The sequence below is a fragment of the Lepisma saccharinum genome, chromosome 22, assembly GCF_977018435.1.
Source record: "Lepisma saccharinum chromosome 22, izLepSacc3.1, whole genome shotgun sequence".
Classification (NCBI taxonomy): Eukaryota; Metazoa; Arthropoda; class Insecta; order Zygentoma; family Lepismatidae; genus Lepisma; species Lepisma saccharinum.
This window is the reverse complement of record NC_139250.1, coordinates 9,661,682-9,673,867: the sequence shown is the minus strand read 5'-3', so window position 1 is coordinate 9,673,867 and position 12,186 is coordinate 9,661,682. Positions and strand designations below refer to the sequence as shown.

The window sequence follows — 12,186 nt, the reverse complement described above, 5'->3', positions numbered from 1 at the left end:
TAGTTATACATTAAATAAGCATAATATTTGGATTGTAAGTAGAGAATATAACAAATGTACAATGCATTTTGCGAAAACTGTCAACTTTGCATTATAAGCAGAAAATTAAACCAGTTTGCCCTAGAAATACATTTTAAGAATAGCCCAAAATAGCATGCGTAATATAAAATTAAAAAAACTTTCTGATGCATAAAAGTACTGACTAGTGCTGAATGAATCAATTACTGTAAAATATTATTCTCTGATTCAAATAATTTAACTGTATCTTTTGTGTGTAAAATATAATTGTTAGTTGAACTGATAAGTACAAATATTAACTTTATACGCCTTTATGCACTCTAAATAACATAACTTTGATATATAAATTAGTAACAATTTGTTAAAATTATGTTAAAGTGTAGAATTGTTTTCTTAAATAAATATAAAGTAGTAAAAATACTAAACAAATAATTCCTTCTTTTCCTATTTAAAGGATGCCAAGCAGTGTAAACCAGTTGTTAGTGGCTAAATAACATAAAATTTGAAGGCAGTAACAATATTTTAAAAAAATACTGTTTTTTACCTAACTTTGTGAATTAAATACTAGTACATTTTGTCAAATTATAAATAAAATATACCTATTTCTTTGATATTTGTACTAAAGTGAAGAAAATGTTACTAAAACTTGGCTAGTACAGCAAATCTTAGACTTTTAGCTTTATTTGTCCGTAGCTGGATATAATTGTAACTTGTTAATCTCGCCAAACACAATTTTTACCTCAATTTTGGAAGCTAGCTGAACTTTAGCGTTTCGAATTACATATAGTGAAGGCCTCTATAGTGGAAAAATACACCCAGTCTGTAAAAATTTGGAAATGTTGTCTCCATCTCTGTCGAACCAGACCAAGAGTGTTCTCAGGTGTTTCAATATATTTCTTAACATAACTAACTTTTTAAAAATGCAGGTAGCTTAGTTTGTATAGCGCTAGGCTTTTAACCTATCTGTCCAGGGTTCAAGTCCCTGGCAGGGTTGTTACAATTTTAGATTTTGCCATCGGATCTTGTGCAGACTTCAAATTTCATAAGTTATAAGCAATCTAAGTTAATTTTGGGAGTGGGCCAAATTGGTTCCTCATATAAAAAGCAATGACCAAATTGGTCGTAGCGCCTATGACCCTACTTGGGTTCATCCTCCAAAACATCTGCTTCGAGTCTCCGATGCCATGGTGGAGCCCGTTCAGGTTCTACCGCCCACAAGTGCGTTCCTTCGCCAATCCAGCGAAGGTGAGAATAATAGAGCGCAACCCTCTATATATACATTCAGCTCACTGTTGGTCACCCCTTGATCTAGTTATTTTCATGCAATCACCTACATTTAGTGAATTTTGCCGTCTTTCTGTTTGATCTGTTAAATAAGCCAGTCAATAAAAATATACTTACATAGAAAAATCCTGATATAGTTGGATTCTCAAAAATATATACAATCAGTGTTCTTGATACATTTAGCACCTGAGATAGTATAAATCAAAATCTAGTTAGTGTTGGCATGTGTGCTTCTGGTACATGTAGTTACTTGAAAAAGCAAATATTGGTTGTGTAAAAAATAGCCTCCTTGTGAAACAATGAAAAATTAACATTATATCCTCATAGCATTAGTTGCAACTGCTTCTTGCAGATTAACAAAGCTCTGGCGTGTGGTCGTACGTCACCTATAATCCTTTGTAAGGTTCGTGTTGTCCTATAAATTGTCGATATACATGCTAAGTCCCTAGTTACAGCCTAAGCTTTTAGCTTCAATAAATGTATTTTAGTCCTCGGAGACATATATTGATCTTAGAGTAAAAAATAAACCTCGTATAATAAACCAAATGGAAATAACCCAAGTGTTGATGCACCCAAAGAAGCCAGTAATACTTCAAAAATACCTTGAAAAAGGCTATAAAGCTAAATAATTCTTCTAGCATAGAAAAAAGTTTGGAAAGTGGACCTAGGCCCCTAAGCCGTCTGTTAACTTCGTATTGTAATTATATTGTTAAATTGTTATATGTAAGGGTAAAAAACAATATTAGTAAGCGTCCAAATATGGACCCTCGGTAAAGGGATTTCAGTCTTTATAGACACACAATAATTTTCGTTACACTAAAAAATTGCCCTCGTATGAAAGCAAATAGTTGAAATGTTAAACATTTCGTGTACTTTATCCAGTAAGCCTTAGCTAGAAATACAATAAATGCGTTACAGACATAAAAATTAAGCAAGCTTTGATATTCTAGTGGCACATAATAAATATAAAATATCCTTTAAAATACTCTGACAAATAGTTGTGGGTTGTCTGAGATCAAAATTTTCAAGTCCTCTCTCCTCTCTCCTGCATAAATAGGCTCTAGAATTCACTAAGCCTCAAAATAATATTGGGTACATAAAATAAAAAGCAGATGGAGAGTGGTGCTGATCGCATCATCTCCAAAATAGCAAAAACAAAAGTATATAGAGCTCTATCTGGTATATTTAGAAAACTTTTACCTAGTATAGCAGTAACAAAATACTCAGCAAACTCTAAAATAAACAAACTTTCCTACGTGGCAGGCGTAAACTGCCCTAAATAAATACATATAGAAATACAGAACCAAAAATAGCATAGTGGAAATCAGTAAACCCTAATAATAATAATAATAATAATAATATATTCTGTGGCTTACATTTTAGCTAAAAGTACTTTTTTTAGTGTTTTTGAAAAAAATTAAATAAATACTAAACTCTAAGTTAAAAATTTGTAAATGTATATATGATACAAAACAAAATAAATAAAAATTAATACATACCCTACAAAAAATCAATAAAAAAGTTGAAAACCTCTCTTTGTGCATCCAAAATATAATAACAAATCCTTCCTGACTGGATTAAATTGTGTTATTTGAATAATAATAAGCCTAAACTTGTAAAATAAAAGGGTAGAACTTGTCAAAACATACTTTTGCATCCAAAATATAATTCAAAACACATCTAAATTGTGTTATTTGAGTAAACTAGAGAATAATCCTGTAAACTTGGAAAAAAATATCTCTCTCTCTCTCTCTCTCTCTCTCTCTCTCTCTCTCTCTCTCTCTCTCTCTCTCTGTGTGTGTGTGTGTGTGTGTGTGTGTGTCTTTGAGAGTCCAAAATGTAATAAAAAATGGTGCCTGAATAATATAAATAGTGTCATTTGAGTAAATATTAGGCTAAACTTGTAAAATAAACAAATAAAAATTGAGAACACACACTTTGTGTGTCGAAAATGTAACTAAAAATCTTTGCTGAACAGATAGAATTGTGTTATTTGAGTAATAATAAGCCTAAACTTGTGAAATAAACAGATAGAAGTTGAGAACACACACTTTGTGTGTCGAAAATATAACTAAAAGTCTTTCCTGAACAGATTGAATTGTGTTATTTTGGTAATAATAAGCCTAAACTTGTGAAATAAACAGATAGAAGTTGAGAACACACACTTAGTGTGTCGAAAATGTAACTAAAAGTCTTTCCTGAACAGATTGAATTGTGTTATTTTGGTAAAAATAGGTATAAAATTGTAAAATAATAAGTTAAAAAGTTGTAAAAATCTCTTTGTAAATACAAAATTTAATAAAAAATGTTGCCTGAATAGTACAAATAGTGTTATTTTGGTAAAAAATAACATAAAGTTGTAAAATAATAAGTTAAAAGTTGAAAAAATGTCTTTTTGTGAGTCCAAAATTTAATAAAAAATGTTGCCTGATTAGTACAAATAGTGTTATTTTGGTAAAAAATTAATATAAAGTTGTAAAATAATAAGTTAAACGTAGAAAAAAATGTCTTTGTGAGTCCAAAATTTAATAAAAAATGTTGCCTGAATAGTACAAATAGTGTTATTTTTGTAAAAATAAGGATAAGCTGTGAAAATGTTTGACATAAAGTCAAAGTTTGGTAAAAAATAAACTCAAAATTAAGTTAAATAGCACACAGTAACATACATTTACTACCTAAATCAATAATCAAAGGGTCCTAGGTTCGTTACCCCGTGATAAAAGCAAATGGTGAAAACTGTAGGCCCCGTCCCTAATAGCTCTCCCTTCTTCATAGTACAGATAAAAAAAACCTGCGCTAAAGCGTCCTGTGCCTTGAAGGCAAACCTGAGCGGAATATTAATTGGCGGCGGAAACCGGTTCTACAAGCGACGCATAGCTTCAGAGATTTGACCCTTGCTGTGCATTTCCAGACATCCTTTGTTGTCTGGATCAATCCCTCCCCTGCCCTACAGTATTGCATAGCTTTCCCCTGTTCTTGCGTACTAGTTGACCTTGGGAAAACTGGTTCTGAAAATCTACCGACGCGTTCTCTGATTGGTCAATCAGGTTCGTTCTTTGTTCTGACGTTCTGACGTCATTTGACCTTGAACGCACACTCCCCCAAATTCCTTTCTCGTCTACCTTCACCGCCGAGTCGAAATTCTGAGACCGTATTCTGTCTAGCGTCTGAGACCATCGTGTTTCATACCATAATAACATACATTATTACATAGTACTAATTAATAATATTACATATCGCGGGTTCGAGTACCGGGACCGTCTTCTTTCGTACCATTACCACCGTTCATAGCGGTTCATAAACCATAGAAAACTTATTTTCAATATTATAAACATTAATATTAACATTTTATAATTACATACTTTGCAGTAATGAATATAAAAACATATGCATAGCGTTTAGTACCTCTAATTACCTTCTATATACATATTTTTCATAAAATTAATAATTATATATTCATAAAAGTTATAAACATGCAAATACATAAATGTAAAGTACTCTAAGTACCTGCAAATGAATTCTAACTACATACGAATTAATTAAAACCAGTGCAAATTAATTAACACCCGTGCAAATGAATTGCGAATATTAAATAGCAACATCCACTGGCTGGGATCAATACTACTGAAATCATATTTTATATAATTCAGGTAGAAGAATTTATATGCAAATATCGGAATTAACGTTTTATTTACTTCAGGTAGAAGAATTTATATGCAAATATGGGAAATAACGTTTTATTTACTTCAGGTAGAAGAATTTATATGCAAATATGGGAAAGCATGTTTCATTTATATTAGATAGAAGAATTTACATGCAAATATGGAAAAGCATGTTTCATTTAATTTAGATAAAACAATTTATATGTAAATATGGGAAATAACGTTTTATTTACTTCAGGTAGAAGAATTTATATGCAAATATGGGAAAGCATGTTTTATTTAATTTAGATAGAAGAATTTATATGTAAATATGGGAAATAATGTTTTATTTACTTCAGGTAGAAGAATTTATATGCAAATATGGGATAGCATGTTTTATTTAATTTAGATAGAAGAATATATATATATAAATATGGGAAATAACGTTTTATTTACTTCAGGTAGAATAATTTATATGCAAATATGGGAAGTAACGTTTTATTTACTGTTGGTAGAAGAATTATATGCAAATATGGGAAATAACGTTTTATTTACTTCAGGTAGAAGAATTTATATGTACATATGGAAAAATCACGTTTTATTTACTTCAGGTAGAAGAATTTATATGCAAATATGGGAAATAACGTTTTATTTAATTCAGGTAGAATAATTTATACGCAAATATGGGAAATAACGTTTTATTTACTTCAGGTAGAATAATTTATATGCAAATATGGGAAGTAACGTTTGATTTACTGTTGGTAGAAGAATTATATGCAAATATGAAAAATCACGTTATATTTACTGCAGGTAGAAGAATTTATATGCAAATATGGGAAATAACATTTTATTTACTTCAGGTAGAAGAATTTATATGCAAATATGGGAAATCACGTTTTATTTACTTCAGGTAGAAGAATTTATACGCAAATATGGAAAATCACGTTTTATTTACTTCAGGTAGAAGAATTTATATGCAAATATGGGAAATAACGTTTTATTTACTTCAGGTAGAAGATTTTATATGCAAGTATGGGAAATAACGTTTTATTTACTTTAGGTAGGTGAATTTATATGCAAAGATGGGAAATAACGTTTTATTTACTTCAGGTAGAAGAATTTATGTGCAAGTATGGGAAATAACGTTTTATATGCAAATATGGGAAATAACGTTTTATGTACTTCAGGTAGAAGAATTTATATGCAAATATGGAAAATCACGTTTTATTTACTTGAGGTACTACTTCAGGCATATTGCCTGGGGGTTCGGATCTCATTTGAAACTGTAGGCCCGGGTGTCATTAGCCTGTCAGCATGAAACGGATTTTAAGTGATTGGATAGAGTGGCAGAAACTTAACCGCCATGAAAGATGCTATGAAGTCCCATCATTTTCTTTTGACATGCTCTGTTTTAAATTTTTTGGTCAAATAACCTGTCAGAGAGTAGCTAATCGGGAATATTTCCCGTTTGGTTGAGAAAACGACCTTCCTATATAGGTAGTCCTCAGCTGACATTTTGAGTGGCATTTCCGTGTAGCGGGCAGATTGCTTTGCTGTGCGGGGTTGCATAACCTATAACCACTGGCGGGTTCTATGCGAAGGACATTAGTGCAAAGGGCATGCGAAAGTATTTCGTCGGGAACAGGAGACGTGTCTTTACGATACGTAATTTTTTAAGAGCAGCTGAAGAATTTCCTTTATTCGACGGTCCTATGCGTCCGTCCACTATGCCAACTTGATATCTCGGAAACTGCTGGGACTACAAAGTTGAAATCTGGTGGACTAAAAGCGCTTTCGATTACTGGGTAAATTCCTTGTATTTTATCTCGACTGATCCCTCTGTCTGTCCCTATGATTTATTGGCATTTTTAAAATTCTACAACTTTTAGATTAATCCCGACAATGACGCTTATACAGGGTGATCAAAAAAGAGGCGCAACCTTATGGGGAAACTATTTATGATACAATATTTACAAAAAGTGTTAGAAGTGGTCGTCATTGTGAGATTCGCACAAGTGAATACGGTGAATCATGTTTTTAAAGAGACTTCTTAACTGTTTTTGTGAAATTGCATCAACACAGTTTTGAATAATTGCTTGCGATTCAGGAATAGTGTGCAACAATTTTGCCTAATCAGCTGTTTATGCCGTTTACAGTCTCAGTTAATGTGGTTTTCACTGTTACTCAACAACTATGAAGCAAAAATATAGTAAAAATAATAATAAACTACATTGTTCCATAAGGTTGCGACCTTTTTTGATCACCCTGTATTATAAATAAAAAACAATAATAACAATATTTGCAGTAGAATTATATAAAAGGAGCACACAAAGTGCCATACTTACATGATTACAAAACGTAAAGCCTTCCCCTACATATGCAACTGGATCCCACTTTAAACTGTAGGTCCAGTCCCGATTAGCCTTACTGTGCATAAAGTGGACTTAAAACACCAAATCAACCAACCTACACATGCAACAAGCCATGGATGTGGCTCCAAACATTCACGACCCTGTCCATTGAAGATGTGACGTGATCAGCACCACGCTCCGCCTACCTTTACTCCTTAGGTTTGCCCCCAGGTATTAAACTTTTTTCCTTCTTAGAGGCTGGATGAATCCCAGAGCGATTTTCTGCAGGAACATGGTCAGAAAAATGTACACACACATTGTTGCACCTTTTAGTATGAATCTGTGCTCCTCGTGATATTCAGTGGTTTTAAGTTACTCTTATTTACGGTGAAAATACTGTAGCATGAACTTACGGTGAACCATCAGTAGATTTTACAGTGTATAGTTTGGGTAAAACCCGGACAAGTATAATAACAAAAGGAAAACTTTATTGAATATGTTCAGGTGTCTCCGAATTAATCCTGAACATTCCCAAGATGCTCCTCTTCAGAAACATCCACCATTTTGTAAAAGAAAAAAGTCAGCCATGTTGGATTGTATGCATCCGTTTTAAGTTTTCGATCATAACTCTCATAGTACTGGACATACAGGTTTGATATTAACTTTGATTCCTTTCTTATATTATACCCGACATGAAGAACTTTATTTCTTCAATTTGCCCTTCATTCTTTTCACCTGAAGCAATGCTGAAATCTAGTCCAACTGCCTGTGTATTCTACCACCATCATTATATAACGATTTGTACAGAAGAATAGCATTCCTCAGTCTTGCAAAACCTCCACAAAGAACCAGACAACTCATCATCATCAAACGCACATAGTTTTCGAACTAATTATTAATTAAAGCAACGATTTAAGCACGTCATTGAGTTTTTACAACTGCCCACAACTGCACACGTTGATGTAGCTTCCTTGAAGGGGGGAAACAGTTGCGCGCGCATCTGAACCCATAAAATTCCAACATAACCTTGGATACTCTGCAGCCAAATTATGACGCTGGGCTTCATGTATGGGGGTATATCGGATTAACATGATTACAGCGTTATCAAAATCAACCCCTCACGTACAGGTCGTCCCTTCCTGATTAAACCCTGAATTTAAATGGAAATTTTACAGATAAACCGGAAGTAATAAAGCTACCGAGGCGTTGTCTCTCCTTTCCCGCCTTTTTTTATCATTGTTAATGTCCTCCACTTCAGGTGCTTCAATGACGTCATAAAAACTGGAGTTTCATCTCGATCTTTGCAGAGGTATTTTGTAATGGATAGGTCGTAATATTGTTCTCTCTGCTCTTTGTTCTTCCCGTTTCGGTTTTCTTGTACCTTTCGTTTCATTAACGGTACTGTGTATCGCATTCTCTTCATCCGGATACTTGGTACTGGCTCGAATGGCCGTCATTGTTCCAAAGCTAAACTGTTGGATGTGCAATTATTCTCTTCATTGTCGAAGCCGTTTCGCTGTAGTCTTATTTCATGAAGGATATCATTAAGGCTGGAATTTTGATGCATTTGTATCTTTTTTTTGTGAAAAGCCCAATACATTGTTAAGTTAAATGCTCATAACAAGAGAAGCTAAATGTAGCATCTTTGATGGGGCATTTTTGTGTAGATTTTGGAGGGGGTTTCGTGGCATTTTAGTGCATATTTAACATTTTTTAAAGCATTCTTTTGCTTTTTCTGTTTTAACGAGAGAAAGCACATTTATGTTTTTGTTTATTTTCTTGAAATGTAACCACAACTTTGGTTCCAGAAAATCTGGTAAACTTGTGGAACAAAGGGACCTATTTTGTGAAAAAAAAAGTGACAAATGATGTAGAAGAAGTTCATGGGAAAAGTGGAAAGGAAGTAGACTAGCTAAGAAATTGATTCTGGTTTCGAGCAAAAATGAAGGGTTTAGTACGCTGTGTTCAGCTGCTTATGTTTTGTACGGAGAAAATAATTCTACTGGAGAAATAGCGGGCAGTAGCGGCGATTGGGTGCCAAAAGTAGGGGAAGGGGGCAGCTTACTTTTCTTGGTAGACAAGTGCTGGGACAAATAGTGGGGGCGTGGCCCTCCACCCAATCGCCGCCACTGATCAGGATGTTGGCAAGCTGGTGACACAGTTTACTTCAAATGTACTATTGGTAGAGGTGGAAAAGAGGTTTTCAATGTTCAAGTCTTTGTTGACAGGCAATCGGCACTAACTTATGAATTTACTGAAACGTTTTGAAAACAAAAGCTAATTGTCATTTAATTTTTTTCACAAAACTTGTATTATTAATGCTATGATAATATTTTCTGGACAATGTAAATAATGTTAAGCAACTGTTGCATGCAGCATGTTCAAAATGGTTTTAATTCAGTTTAGTTAATAATAGATAAGGTACGATACGATCGTGTTAATGGATTTCCTTTCCCTTCAGGGACTTTCAGGAGAATCGATCCGTGGACCTCCAGGGCCACCAGGACCCCCTGGCCCACCAGGACCCCCATTTTCAGGAGGGGGATATTCTGACTATGGATCAGGATCTGGCGACGAAGTAAGTTGTCACTTTTTAAATTTCAACACAAAGCCTATCGATTTAAGACATGTGCCCACGTAGTTTGCAATTGTATGTGTCATGAATGTTTCAGAATATTTAAAATGTGGAGTCTGTGTTTGACAATTTTCAAATCCACTTTGAATTTTAGGATGTCTTGTATATAAGGACAGTTGTAATAGGATCATCCAGGTGTCTTGAGTTATGTTTCTACACATGTTAGTCCTGCTTATTACAATAATACTCATGTACATTGTTCTAATACTATTTCTCTACTTTTTATCTACGCGTTGGCAGAAGGGACTTAGACACAAGGTAAGTTTATCATTCTACTAGCCAGTAACTCCAATTTTACATATACAAATTTTGAGGTGTAAGTTTCCCATAAACAGTATTTCATACACATAAATACGTGTAATAGCTGCCCTACTTGAGAAATTTTGTGGGAGAGAAAGTATATCCCCCCCCCAAGTTGGCGCCGATGCTACTATTCTCCGTCCACTGTAAGAACAAAGTTAATATAAACAAAACGACATGATTTATGATAGAAAGCCCCTTTCCTGTTTGTTGCTTCCTGTGTGGAGAGATGTAGTGGAATTTTACATGTGAGGTCAATAAAATCGTTGAACTATGTTGCCACTATTTTATGTACAACCCTCGTAGTTTCCGTTAATCAAATATTTGTTAAATGGGCACCAAACAAATTATTGTTCACCAGAAACAATTTTATTTAGTAATCGTGCTCATTAGTTTAGAGATAATGAATAATTTATACAACATTTAGTAAAGGCTACCAAATGTTTTATTTACCAGTAAAATTGCTGTATTTAGTAAGGGAAATTGTATTAGATTAAATGGTGAAATTCCCCTTGGGGTCATATTATTCCTAGTTCTATAGTTGGTGATTGTCTTCTATGAAAAATGCTCAGGAAATAATAATAATAATAATTTGTAATTATTTAATTATTTTGCAGTTATTATAATGATATTTATTACCTTAGAATCAACCAAAACATTTAACCAAACGTGTTATATTAATTCAAACAAATCAGTTTTTTCCCTGTAAATGGGTAACAAATTGCATTTAGTAATATAAAGCATTAGATCTGCCATCTACAGGCATTATAGTGGACAGAGTGGACAAGCAGATAAAGGATATGACACCAGTGATGTCTATTTACACATGCTCACAATATTTTGTCTTTCAGTTTACACCAAGCAGAGACGGTAGTTTACAAGGCCCACCAGGTCCTCCTGGAGTGTGTACCTGTGACATCAACTCCTTGTTGATGGAACTGTCGCTTCCAGAAGCGATTCCAGGCCCACCAGGGGCTCCAGGAATTGATGGGAAACCAGGGCCTCCTGGAACATCAGTAAGCATGCCTTTATGCAATACTTAAGTGGTGTATTCTCCATTTTACTACGTTTACATATTTCTATACATGTAGCTTTATTATATGGGTAATTGCTCATCATATATTATGCAAACTATTAAAACCACTTTCGAGGCCAGAATTTAAGTAGGAGGAAGAGTCAAATGAAAGCCTTAAAAGTCCGACAAAAAATACAGGACAGAATGTACACAGCTCAAATTTACATGAGGTATCAACTGTTATGTATAAAACTATCTCAAGGCTGCAACACTGATCAAGTGAGCTTCAAAATGCCATTTTTGTCATTTTTAAAGATGGCGCCTCCTATACACACTTGCACCAGTGAAGAGGAGTGGTTTCTTGCCCTCTGCCAGCCTAAAACTTACAGAAATTTCTCGGCAAATGAAAATTCAATATCTCTGTGCATGCTTACCACACCAGCAAGTTTACTGATGGAGGGGAAAGTTCGACAATGGCCCCTGTTCGCAGGCAGATTGGTGGAAAGGTCTTCGCGGTGGCTCATCAGTGACTGCACGTGGACCCCAAAGACTTATTTTTCTTAAGGTACACAAGCACTAACTCAAACATGAAAATATATGTAGATCAGCAATAGGTCTGTGCTAAAATGCATCAAACTTGTATAATCATGGACACTTCTGGATTGTAACGATTCCATTGAAAGTTAATGCAATTGTTATAACCCAGAAGTGTCCGTGACGTACAACCCTGCATACAGAAATCTACTAGATAAGAAACAAAACAAATTAAGGTTTTCATTTGACTGTTCCTCGTATATTATTTAAAGAACTTAGAAGTTTATGCACACTACTGGTTGTCCATTGCACCATTCTGACGACTGGGTTTCCTCCCCAATTGTACGAGGGCCATACCGAAAGTAATGCAAAAGTGGTCATAACCTCTTTATTAACTGATGTAGATCG

General features: G+C 34.2%; 1 protein-coding gene across 4 annotated transcripts in view; it reads left to right on the top strand.

The window, feature by feature from the left end:
* Mp (collagen XV/XVIII-type protein multiplexin) overlaps nt 1-12,186 on the top strand; it is a 739,732-nt gene that overhangs the window by 655,443 nt on the left and 72,103 nt on the right. For all 4 annotated transcript variants that reach the window (XM_083143962.1, XM_083143961.1, XM_083143960.1 and 1 more), the window contains exons 8-10: nt 9,756-9,872; nt 10,170-10,187; nt 11,081-11,245. In XM_083143962.1, coding sequence (XP_083000088.1) covers nt 9,756-9,872; nt 10,170-10,187; nt 11,081-11,245 — 300 coding nt within the window. The remainder of the gene's footprint in view (nt 1-9,755; nt 9,873-10,169; nt 10,188-11,080; nt 11,246-12,186) is intronic.